The sequence below is a fragment of the Anomaloglossus baeobatrachus genome, chromosome 5 (assembly GCF_048569485.1).
Source record: "Anomaloglossus baeobatrachus isolate aAnoBae1 chromosome 5, aAnoBae1.hap1, whole genome shotgun sequence".
Lineage (NCBI taxonomy): Eukaryota > Metazoa > Chordata > Amphibia > Anura > Aromobatidae > Anomaloglossus > Anomaloglossus baeobatrachus.
The window spans coordinates 271871235-271884082 of record NC_134357.1 but is presented as its reverse complement, the minus strand read 5'-3'; the positions used below and the strand labels follow the sequence as shown (position 1 = coordinate 271884082).

At 49.4% G+C, this 12848-nt stretch overlaps 1 protein-coding gene across 1 annotated transcript in view; it reads right to left on the bottom strand.

Annotated features, from left to right (window-relative positions):
- LOC142312738 (uncharacterized) overlaps nucleotides 1-12848 on the bottom strand; it is a 65103-nt gene that overhangs the window by 14887 nt on the left and 37368 nt on the right. The window contains exon 7 of the mRNA XM_075351726.1: nucleotides 9489-9559. Within this exon, the coding sequence (XP_075207841.1) occupies nucleotides 9489-9559 (71 nt within the window). The remainder of the gene's footprint in view (nucleotides 1-9488; nucleotides 9560-12848) is intronic.

The following is a 12848-nucleotide window of genomic DNA, read 5'->3' as shown; positions in this document are numbered from 1 at the left end:
GGGCTTTGCATGACAGCGCTGCAAGCTCAGACACTCTCCGGAGTGATGTAACTGCCACTAGAAAGGCCACCTTCTGCGAAAGACGTGATAAAGAGACATCCTGCAGCGGCTCGAAAGGTGGTTTCTGAAGAGCCGTTAGCACCCTGTTAAGATCCCAGGGCTCCAGCGAACGCTTGTAAGGTGGGACTATGTGGCAAACTCCCTGCAGGAACGTGCGGACCTGCGGAAGCCTGGCTAGGCGCTTTTGAAAAAATACGGAGAGCGCCGATACTTGGCCCTTGAGAGAGCCGAGTGACAAACCCTTGTCCATTCCGGATTGAAGGAATGAAAGAAAAGTGGGTAAGGCAAACGGCCATGGAGGAAAACCGTTATCAGAGCACCAGGATAAGAAGATTTGCCAAGACCTGTAATAGATCTTGGCGGACGTTGGCTTCCTGGCCTGTCTCATGGTGGCAATGACATCCTGAGATAACCCTGAAGACGCTAGGAGCCAGGACTCAATGGCCACACAGTCAGGTTGAGGGCCACAGAATTCAGATGGAAAAACGGGCCTTGTGACAGCAAGTCTGGGCGGTCTGGAAGCGCCCACGGTTGACCCACCGTGAGATGCCACAGATCCGGGTACCACGACCGTCTCGGCCAGTCTGGAGCGACGAGAATGGCGCAACGGCAGTCGGACCTGATCTTGCGTAACACTCTGGGCAGCATCGGCAGAGGAGGAAACACATAAGGCAGTCGAAACTGCGACCAATCCTGAACTAACGCGTCCGCCGCCAGAGCTCTGTGATCCTGAGACCGTGCCATGAATGCCGGGACTTTGTTGTTGTGCCGTAACGCCATGAAATCGACGTCCGGCGTTCCCCAGCGGCGACAGATCTCTCGAAACACTTCTGGGTGCAGAGACCATTCCCCCGCATCCATGCCCTGACGACTGAGAAAATCTGCTTCCCAGTTTTCTACGCCCGGGATGTGAACTGCGGAGATGGTGGAGGCTGTGGCTTCCACCCACTGCAGAATCCGCCGGACTTCCTGGAAGGCTTGACGACTGCGAGTGCCGCCTTGGTGGTTGATGTATGCGACAGCAGTGGCGTTGTCCGACTGGATACGGATCTGCCTGCCCTCCAGCCACCGATGGAAAGCCAATAGGGCCAGATACACTGCCCTTGTCTCCAGAACATTGATCTGAAGGGAAGACTCTATCGGAGTCCAGGTTCCCGGAGCCCTGTGGTGGAGAAAAAACGCTCCCCACACTGACAGGCTCGCGTCCGTGGTGACCACAGCCCAGGTTGGGGGTAGGAAGGATTTTCCCTGCGATAGAGAATTGGGAAGGAGCCACCACTGAAGTGACGTCTTGGTTGCAAGGGAAAGAGAGAAGTTCCTGTCGAGGGAAGCCGACCTCCTGTCCCATTTGCGGAGAATGTCCCATTGGAGTGGCCGCAGATGGAATTGCGCGAACGGCACTGCCTCCATCGCTGCCACCATCTTCCCCAGGAAGTGCATGAGGCGCCTTAAGGGGTGTGACTGACCCCGAAGAAGTGATTGCACCCCTGCCTGCAGAGAAAGCTGTTTGTCCCGCGGTAGCTTGACTACCGCTGACTGTGTATGAAACTCCATCCCGAGGTAAGTCAGTGATTGGGTCGGTGTCAACTTGGATTTCGGGAAGTTGATGATCCACCCGAACTGCTGGAGAGTCGCCAGAGCGACGGTAAGGCTGTGTTGACACGCCACCCGAGAAGGGGCCCTGACTAGGAGATCGTCTAAGTAGGGAATCACCGAGTGGCCCTGAGAATGTAGGACCGCCACAACGGATGCCATGACTTTGGTGAAAACCCGTGGGGCTGTCGCCAGGCCGAAAGGCAATGCCACGAACTGAAGGTGTTCGTCCCCGATGGCGAAACGCAAGAAGCGTTGATGTTCGGGTGCGATCGGCACGTGGAGATAAGCATCCTTGATGTCGATCGATGCTAGGAAGTCTCCTTGTGACATCGAGGCGATGACCGAGCGGAGAGATTCCATCCGTGACCACAGCCCCCGTTGCTGAGGTCTCTTAGGTTTGGACTGGGGTAAGGAGGAGTCCTTTCCCTTGGATTCCTTAATAATCTCATCCAATCGTTCGCCAAACAAGCGGTCGCCAGAAAACGGCAAACCGGTTAAGAACCTCTTGGAGGCCGAGTCTGCCTTCCATTCGCGCAGCCACATGGCCCTGCGGACTGCCACAGAGTTAGCGGATGCCACCGCTGTACGGCTAGCAGAGTCTAGGACTGCGTTCATGGCGTAGGAAGAAAAAGCTGACGCTTGAGAAGTCAAAGACGCAACTTGCGGAGCAGAATTGCGTGTGACAGCATTAATCTGAGCCAGACAAGCTGAGATAGCTTGGAGTGCCCACATGGCTGCAAAGGCCGGGGCAAAAGACGCGCCCGTGGCCTCATAGATGGACTTCACCAGGAGCTCTATCTGCCTGTCAGTGGCATCCTTTAGCGATGAGCCATCTGCAACCGATACCACGGATCTAGCCGCCAATCTAGAGACTGGAGGATCCACCTTGGGACATTGAGCCCAACCCTTAGCGACTTCAGAGGGGAAGGGGTAACGCGTGTCAGTGAGGCGCTTAGTAAAGCGCTTGTCCGGAACCGCTCTGGGCTTCTGGACAGCGTCTCTGAAGTTAGAGTGATCGAAAAACGCACTACGTGTACGTTTGGGGAACCGAAACTGGTGTTTCTCCTGCTGAGACGCCGACTCCTCTACAGTAGGAGGCGGGGGAGAGAGATCCAACACCTGGTTGATGGACGAGATAAGATCATTCACTAAGGCGTCCCCTTCAGGTGTACCAAGGTTAAGGGCGACGTCAGGGTCAGAGCCCTGAGCTGCGACGTCCGCCTCGTCCTCCAGAGAGTCCTCAAGCTGGGAACCCGAGCAGCGTGAAGAAGTCGGGGAAGATTCCCAGCGAGCCCGCTTAGCCTGTCTAGGACTGTGGTCCGGGCAGGAGTCCTCCACGTGAGACCTAGGGCCCAACCTGGGAGCGCGCTGCGGCGCGGACCGAGAGGGGCCTGGAGGCGACGATCCAACAGGGGCCGGGGCCTGTGTAAGGACCGGTCTGGACTGCAAAGCTTCTAGCAGCTTGGCAGACCATTTGTCCATAAACTGAGCCATGGATTGTGAAAGTGACTCAGAGAGTTTCTCAGCAAAAGAGGCGAACTCTGTCCCTGCCGCCTGGACAGGGGGAGCAGGGGGGTCTACATGAGCCGAGGGGCCCACTAGTGACCGAGGCTCCGGCTGAGCAAGCGAAACAGGGGTCGAGCATTGCTCACAGTGAGGGTAGGTGGAACCCGCAGGTAACATAGCCCCACAAGAGGTACAGGCCGCAAAAAAAACCCTGTGCCTTAACAGCTTTGCTCCTTGTGGACGACATGCTGTTGTCTCCTAGGAGAATGATCACTGAGGGTATATGGGCAAAAAAGGGTATACAGCCCGACCGAACAGAAATATATATATATATATATATAAATACGTATCTATTCCGGCACCCTAGGGGGACCAGCACCGGGTGACCGGTGTGGCTTACCGACCGCTAACAAGCGGAGTGTGTGTCCTCCAGATTCCCTGCCTTAGGTCCCCCGGAGCTGCAGAGCTCTTCACTGAGAATCCTCCACCGGCAGAATGCCAAAAAATGGCTGCCGGAGCTCTCAGGGGAGGAGTGGAGCCGTGGGCGGCGCCAGGAAAGTGCGGGAATCTGGGGTCCCCACAGTGATCAGTGAGGGGGAGGAAACATGCAGGATGCTCCAGCCCTCACATCCGACGTCAGGTCGGCAGTCCCGCCCTTACCCCTGACAGGCAGGCCCGGGGGCGGGATTTTTTGCGACTAGGCCGCGATGAAGCCGGGGACTAAATTTGAGACCGCGCCCGACAAGCAGGCACGGTCGGCGCGGAAGTCCGCCGGCCTTCTCAATTCAGCAGCTGCCGCAGCGTCCGGGAAGAAGGTGCGCTTCCTGCACAGTCCCCAATGGGGACACAGAGTACCTTTGAGTTGCAGGGCCCGGTCCCTGAGGTTGAATAGACTCTGGTCCGGTAGATTCCCACAGGGGCTGCGGAGGGAGCACGGTCCCAGTAAATGGATGACCGCTCAGGATCCCACTTCTCCCAGAGCCGCTAAGGGATGGTGAAGGAGACGGCATGAGGCTCCGGCCTTTGTACCCACAATGGGTACCTCAACCTTAACAACACCGCCGACGTAGTGGGGTGAGAAGGGAACATGCCGGGGGCCCTCTTTTCTTCCAACCGACATAACTAATATGAGAATGCATGAGTGGATGTGTGCCTCCTTCCACACAAAGCATAAAACTGAGGAGCCCGTGATCCACGGGAGGGTGTATAGGCAGAGGGGAGGGGTTACACTTTTTAAAGTGTAATACTTTGTGTGGCCTCCGGAGGCAGAAGCTATACACCCAATTGTCTGGGTCTCCCAATGGAGCGAAAAAGAAAATAATAATTGTATAGAAACAGCAACTATGTGAGACCACCTATGCCAAACATGGTATCCATCCACAGACAGCCGTTTCGGGGTATTTGCCCCTCATCAGTGTGGAGTAGGAATCTGGCTAGATGTTGGATGTTGATCTCCCTAAGGTCAACCATCCTTGCTCACATAGTCTTTTACTAGGCAATGTCCCACTAGCCAGATTCCTACTCCACACTGATGAGGGGCAAATACCCCGAAACGGCTGTCTGTGGATGGATACCATGTTTGGCATAGGTGGTCTCCTTGACTGGAGACTGCCCTTCCCGTGGTTGTTCCTTCCCGGTGAAAGACCTGGCTAGTTTCCTGCCAGCGTTAAGAAACATGTGATGGTGTCTCCGCAGGCCTTCTTGCTTAGAAACAGCAACTCACAGCCCCTACATCATGCAGCTCTTAGGAGATAGAGATATATTACAAAAAAAATATATATATATTTACATGTAGATACTTTAGAAGCATTTCTCCAGCAAAAATTAAAATAGATTATGCGGCCAGTTTCTGTGATAACATCTTAACAACTGTTTCCATTTCTCAAGTCTCCACACTGTAAATATCTTAGAGATGAGACAAGATGCACCAAGTGTCCAAGCACCGCTAGCAAATTCTATGCTCTACCTCTAGCTTGTGCTGTAGTGTATAAGTGTGATCTCCCCACCGAGTATATCCATTTCAATGGCTTAAAATGAGTATAAGGCCGGTGCCACCCGGGGACTACTGCAATCCTCGCATGACACTCGGCTCACGCTGGCAGTACAGCAGGAGCAGAGTGTCATGCGAGTGTCCCTGCGACTGAGGTCCAGCCATGCAAGCAGACTTCAGGTGCGGGGGGAAGGGCTGGCTGCTCCTGAGGAGGGGCGGGCCAGTGCTGCGGAGGGGAGGGAGGGATTTCTCTCCCTCTCTCCTCCGTTGCCGGCTATTTCCATTCTCACTCTGCACTTGCATTACACCGGTGTACCATGAGTGCAGTGCGATTTTTCTCTCGCCCCATACACTTGAATGGGTGCGAGAGAAACAAGACTCACTTTACAGTCACAGCATGCTGAGACTATTTTCTCGGTCCGATTAGGGCTGAGAAAATAATCGCTCGTGTGCGGTGACACAGGCTAATACTGGTCCGAGTACAATGTGATGTTTTATCGCATCCCACTCGCACCGATTTTCATGCCATGTGTCTTAGGCCTAAAACGTAGATTTTCCTTAATCTCTCCCTAATCTAGTTGATTCTGTATCTGAAAAATGTTCATCAAGACAATCAGTGCAAAGACTCCTGGTCTATTCAACTGGGGTTTTGTGTGAAATTATGTCCAATTTGCCTTTTTGTCTTTTCATCTTATTTCAATATACACAAAAGGAAATAAACGTGTATAACAAAACATGTAATTAGAAGAATTTTCTGGGAAAAATAATTAATTTTCTGGAACAATTTCAAGGGTACTAACACTTTCAGCCATGACTGTATAGAGGGATACGTAGGGGCTCATGCTGTATATAGATGGCCATGTTGGGGGCTCATACTGTATATAGGGATTATGTGAAGGTTCATACTGAATATAGGGGGGCTGTGTGGGGCTCACTATATATAGGGGGGCTATGTGGGGTCTCATACTGAATATAAGGGGCTATGTGGGGGCCTCATACTGAATATAAGGGGCCTCATACTGAATATAAGGGGCTATGTGGGGGCCTCATACTGAATATAAGGGGCCTCATACTGAATATAAGGGGCTATGTGGGGGCCTCATACTGAATATAAGGGGCTATGTGGGGGCCTCATACTGAATATAAGGGGCTATGTGGGGGCCTCATACTGAATATAAGGGGCTATGTGGGGGCCTCATACTGAATATAAGGGGCTATGTGGGGGCCTCATACTGAATATAAGGGGCTATGTGGGGGCCTCATACTGAATATAAGGGGCTATGTGGGGGCCTCATACTGAATATAAGGGGCTATGTGGGGGCCTCATACTGAATATAAGGGGCTATGTGGGGGCCTCATACTGAATATAAGGGGCTATGTGGGGGCCTCATACTGAATATAAGGGGCTATGTGGGGGCCTCATACTGAATATAAGGGGCTATGTGGGGGCCTCATACTGAATATAAGGGGCTATGTGGGGGCCTCATACTGAATATAAGGGGCTATGTGGGGGCCTCATACTGAATATAAGGGGCTATGTGGGGGCCTCATACTGAATATAAGGGGATCCATGGAGGCTCATACTGTATATAGGGCCCATACTGTATTTAGGGGGGGGGGGTTATGAAGAGACTCCCAGTATATGAGGGGGGCTGTGCACAAGCTAATACAATATATCAGGGCAATGTGGGGGCTCATAATATTTGTAAGGGGTTATGTGGAGGTTCATATAGGGGGCTGTTTGTGGGCTCATATGGTATATAAGAGGGGTGTCAGCCTGCTTAATTCAGCATAATAAGAATAATTATTTTATGGTAATATTAATTGTATAAATTAATAATTTCAGTCCATATTTTCAGCCCTCCACAACAGTCACAATCTTTAATGTGGCCCCTCAGGAAAATAAAATGCACACTATTAACACCAAGATCGAGTGAAGCAATCGGGGCAATTAAACGGGTTTTCCAAGGCCGCTCACTTGCATGTCGGGGGGCGAGCGGTGCTGTTAATGCAGTGTCTCCACGCACCTACCAGGATGTGTGCACAATCCGTAAGTATCATGCATATGTCCTAGTCTAATCTGTGAGTGGTGCTGGACAACCCCTTTAATAGCTCCAAGTTCTTCTATCAGAAAACAGCTACAGTAAAGAGTGGGGCATCTGAGGGTTTATCAAAGGGCTTGTAACCTTTAATAAGGCTGAAATAAAACCTAAAAGAAGATTGTTCTGCATAACTTAAATGTGGGGACATCGCTTTTACTTCAATATCCCCCAAAAAATACCTTGACATTTTCTCTTTATACTCTTGCAATCTATGGGCTATATGCGCACACTGCATCTGTTTCTGAGTGCAGCTTTTTATCCTGTGGTCACAGAAACGCAGCTTGAGGCCCAATAAAAGCATGACCATTTGTCGCCTTTTTATTAATGTGGTTTTTTTGCATTTTTTTAAAGGAGAAACAAAATATGATAGGATAATTGATAGATAGCTAGGATAGATAGAAAGAACATATAGAATAGATAGAAATAACAGAATAGCTTGATAGAAGGACAGCTAGCTTGGCCAGCTGGTTTTTTTTTTTTATTATTTTTTGGCAAAATATGACGTGGGGTCCCCCCCATTTTTCATATCCAGCACAGGAACTGCTGCATGCTGTATCCCTCAGCTATTGCTGTATCTTGTCTGGTTATGAAAAATAGAGGGGATCCCACACTTTTTTTTAATTAATTTGATTTAAAAAAAAAAAAAAAAAAAAAAAAAAAAAAAAGTAAGGTCCCCCCCATTTTTTTTTTTTTTTTAAAAAACCAGCCAAGGTACAGCAGACAACTGGGGGCTGATATTATTGGAGTTGGAAGAGCCTTGGTTATTTGGTCCTTTCCAGCCTAACAGTAGCAGCCCACAGCTGCCTCAGAAGTGGCGCATCCATTAGATGAATTATATCCATCAAACTTAGGCTACTTTCACACATCCGGATTTTTGCTGTGCGGCACAATACGGCGTTCTGCAGAAAAACCGCAACCGGCTTTTGTAACGCCGGTTGCGTTTTTTTTTTGCATAGACTTACATTAGTGCCGTATTGTGCCGCAGGGGCTTGCGTTCGGTCCGGTTTTTGCCGCATGCGGCAGATTTAGCCGATGCCGCGGCCGGATCGAACTTTCCCTGCAACGTTTTTTGCTCCGGCAAAAAACACCGCATCGCGCCGCATCCGGCCGCTGCGGCGCATTTTTCAATGCATACCTATGGAGGCCGGATGCGGCGCGATGCGGAAAAAAACGCATCCGGTCGCCGCATGCGTTTTTTTCCACTGCGCATGCTCAGTAGCATGCCGCAACCGGAAAAAAACGGACGGGCCGCATGTAAAAACTTATGCAACGGATGCGGTGTTTTCGCCGCATCCGTTGCATAGTTTTCACAGCCGGATTGAGCCGCAGTGCTCAAACCGGATGTGTGAAAGTAGCCTTATGTGAGACGCGCAATCAGTGGGGACGTCACTCAGGTGATTTGTGGTCACAGGTGGAGGACGCCAGCTGTGGCCACGGCTAACCTGAGTGACGTCACCACTAGAGTTGAGCGAGTACCTAACTATTTGTACTCGCTATATTCATAACGAGTACTGTCTAATACTCGCGTATTCGTTTCGAATAGCATGTGCAGTGCAAGTCAATAGGGAATACTCGCAATGTAACGAGTAACCTGAATTTCGCACTATTTGCTTCTCACACGAATAATATGACATTCGGGTCACTTGTTACTTTGCGAGTTTTTCTCCATTGGCTTGAATTGCAAATGCTATTCGGAATGAATACAAGATTATTATACAGTATTCATTATGAGCATAATGAGTACGAATAGTTAGGTACTGGCCAACTCTAGGTCACCACTGATCGCGGCTCAGTCTCTGCCTGAACCTCACAATGGGCAGTCATGTTCTATGGCGCTTGCTGTGAACTTCAGGTGTAGCAGTGCGGGAAGCGTTGTGGGACCTCGTGTGGATTACGGCGGACCTGCAGGGATGTTTTTGGGGGTTAATAGCGAGGTGAAAAAGGGTGTGTGTTTGTCTTTTATTCCAAATAAAGGATTATTTCAGTGTTTCCCATTTATTGGTTTTCACTTACAGATTAGTAATTGGGGGGGGGTCTCAGACACCTCCCATTACTAATCTAGGGCTTAGTGGCAGCTGTAAGCTGCCATTAACCCCTTATTACCCTGATTGTCACCACACCAGGGCAATCGGGAAGAGTCAGGTGAAGTGCTGGGATTGTCTCATTTTAGGGCTCATTCACATGACCGTTCCATTTGTCCTGGTCAGTTCCTGTTTTTTTGCAGACACACGGACAGGACCATCTTTTCAATGTCATTTGTGGAGGATCGGATGGTACATGGTAGCACTTGCGTGTGCATCCGATCCTACAAAAAAAAAAAACAAAACAAAAAAACTAAAAAACACATTGGATGCCATATGTCCGTTCTGTTATTATGGAACATGTCCTATTCTGTTCCATGATAACAGACCGTGACTCAATACAAGTCATTGGGCCCGCAAAATCCCCGGCAGCTGCACGGAAGCACTTCTGTGTGACCTCCGTTGGATGCCCGTACAGTCTGTGTCCCGCTCCGCGGCTGCCCGCACTGCAGCGTGTCCGCATATGCCCGCACTGCAGCGTGTCAGCATATGCCCGCACTGCAGCGTGTCAGCATATGCCCGCACTGCAGCGCAAGCAGCCATGGGGATGATGATGGTTGCCGTCAGGCGGTTAGTAAAGTTCATTACCTGCGGTGATAAACTCCTGACGTCAGCACTCGTCACTGACAGCTGCATTCTCACATCACCTCTGGCAGGCGGCCCGAGACTGACTAGCGGTGACGTCATGGGCCTCTCGCGAGAGGTGATCTGAGACGCGGCGGGCATAGAAGTCAGTGACCAGCGCTGACACCAGGAGTGCAGCGGCTTCCATCACCGCAGGTAATGTACCTAGTTAACCTCCTGAAGTCAGCGCTGGTCATGCTCTGCAGTGACCTGGGCTGACCGCATGATGGTAGCTCAGGTCAGTGCACTGCTCTCCCAGCCAATGGGGAACATTCTGTTCTTCAATGACTGGGACAGTGAGTATGAATCGTCGTGGAACCCCCTTATTGGATTACGCTGGACCCGGATTTGTTTTTTCTTTCCAATAAGTTGGTAAAAGAGGTAATGTGTTGGGGAGATTTTTTTTCAATTAAAAATGTGTTTGTCGTCTATTTTTTTTTTTATTACTGACTGGGTTAGTGATGTCGGGTATCTGATAGACACCGTGACATCAGTAACCCCAGGGCTTGATGCCAGGTGACATTACACATCTGGTATCAACCCCATATATTACCCAGCTTGCCACCGCACCAGGGCATCGTGATGATCTGGGAAAACCACCAGGATTGGCACATCTAATGGATGCGCCACTTCTGGGGCGGCTGCAGCCTGCTATTCTTATGCTGGGGAAGGTACAAGAACCGTGGACCTCCCTTGTCTGAGAATACCAGACCACAGCTGTCAACTTTACCTTGGCTGGTGATCCAATTTGGGGGGGGCCCATGTTTTTGTTTTAATTTAATTTAAAATAACAGCGTGGGGTGCCCTCTGTTTTGGATTACCAGCCAAGATGAAGCTGCCAGCTGTGGTTTGCAGACATCTGCTTTACCCGAGCTGGCTACAAAAAAATAGGGGTACCCCACGCCGTTTTTTTTTAATTATTTATTTTTTGGCGAAATACAAGGCTAAGCACCCTTTAATGCCACATGAAAGGCACAAAAGGGTGCAAGATTACAAAATGCAGGGGAGTGGAAGATTATATAGGTCTTTCTCATCTACCATCTATCTATCCCTCCATTCATTCATTAATTTATTCATTCATTCCTCTATTTATCGCTCTATCCATCTATCTACGGTATATCTAGCTATCCATCTATTTATCTATCTAGCTGCTTCCGTATTTTGCGGACTGCAAAACACGGAAGGCACACGGATGATACATGGATGACACACGACCTGTATACGGAACGGAACGGATGTCACACAGATGCAACCGTGAAAAAAAAACAGACGTCTTTTGCGGACCGCAAAAACGGAACAGTCATGTGAATGAGCCCCAATGGATGCGGAAATTCCGGATGGCTAAAGGCTGATATTTTTAGGCTGTGGGGCGCCTACTAACCATGGGTCTTCCTAGACTGAAAATACCAGCTGTTGGGCTTTATCTGATAAAGCTGTTGGGCTTTATCTGTGCTGGATAGCATAATATGGGAGGATCCTACGCCAATTTTATTTATTTTACTCTATGTCGACATCTATGATTGGAAGCTTCAGACACGCGTCCCTCAGTGTCGGAGCTCGTTTGAGTGCAATCAATCACAGATGCCGGTGGGCAGTGCACATTTAATGAAGGTAATGAGCAGCCTTGGAAGTGAATGAGTGGCAACGAGAGCAGTGTGACAGCCGCCCTGGTGAATCTGTAAATATGAAGCGCTTTCTCCTACCCATAGACTTTATACAGGGACTGGCATCTGACCAGATACCAGGGATCAATCGCCTGCCGACCCCGGGTCAATGGGACATTTGTCTGCCAGGGACAAAACGCAAAAAGAACTGACATGCTCCATCTTGGCTTCAAAAATTCAGCCAAAAAAGATTCACTGTCCAGACAGCAAATAGAAATCTCAGACTTTGCTGGGTAAAGGAAATGCATGCATTTAGATGCATCTTTGTGACCTCAAAGCTTCCCCAAAAACGCAGTAAAAGATGCAGCTTGTGCATAAAGCCTAAGGGAAGAGACCATGTCACACCCATAACGCCATCTTTGTATCACATTGATTGCAGTAGTCACGATACACAAAAAAAAAAATTACTCCTTCCACCGCGTTCATGAAGCCATAAGAACCTGACCACCTTGAATATTCTCACACACCGCATATGAAGAACTCTCAATAATGGAGAAATAATCGGACAGGACACCAGAGTCTGCTCCTCCTTTACAATATAAACTACCTAAGTGACATTAAGAGCTGGGGAAAAAAAAAAAAAAAAAAAGTACGTTTTCTCCTCCTGTGATATAAGTCATCAGCAATCAAACCTTTCCTATAATAAACACCACCTCCTGTATAATAATGAGGCGTCTTCAATAAGTGGCATACAAGCCAGCAGGAAATACACTACAATCTGCTCCACCTGTACATAGAAGCTGTTACACATTGAACACTACAGTCTGCTCCACCTGTGCAAGCGACATTAAAGTCTGCTCTGCTTGTGTTAGGACACGACCACACGATAAGTGTTTGGTGAGTTTTTTTTACCTCAGTATTTGTAGCCAAAACCAGGAGTGGGTGATAAATACAGAAGTGGTGCCCGTGTTACTATTGTACTTTACCTGTGATTGTTCCCCTCTTGGTTTTGGCTACATATACTGAGGTAAAAAACTCAAATACTCAATGTGTGCACGTGGCCTTATTGTAAGTGGGATACATGAGTCAGCTCCACCTGCGCAACAATTAATTGTTAAGAACACACTGCCGCACTGTCTGCTTCACCTGCAGTAGAAGGCATTAAGAGTCTGATCCACCTGTAATATAACAGCCAGATGCAGAGACAAGTCTGACCCATATGTATTATTAGAGGGTGAGGACACCACAGTCCACTCCACCTGCACTATGATAATATCCAGATGCA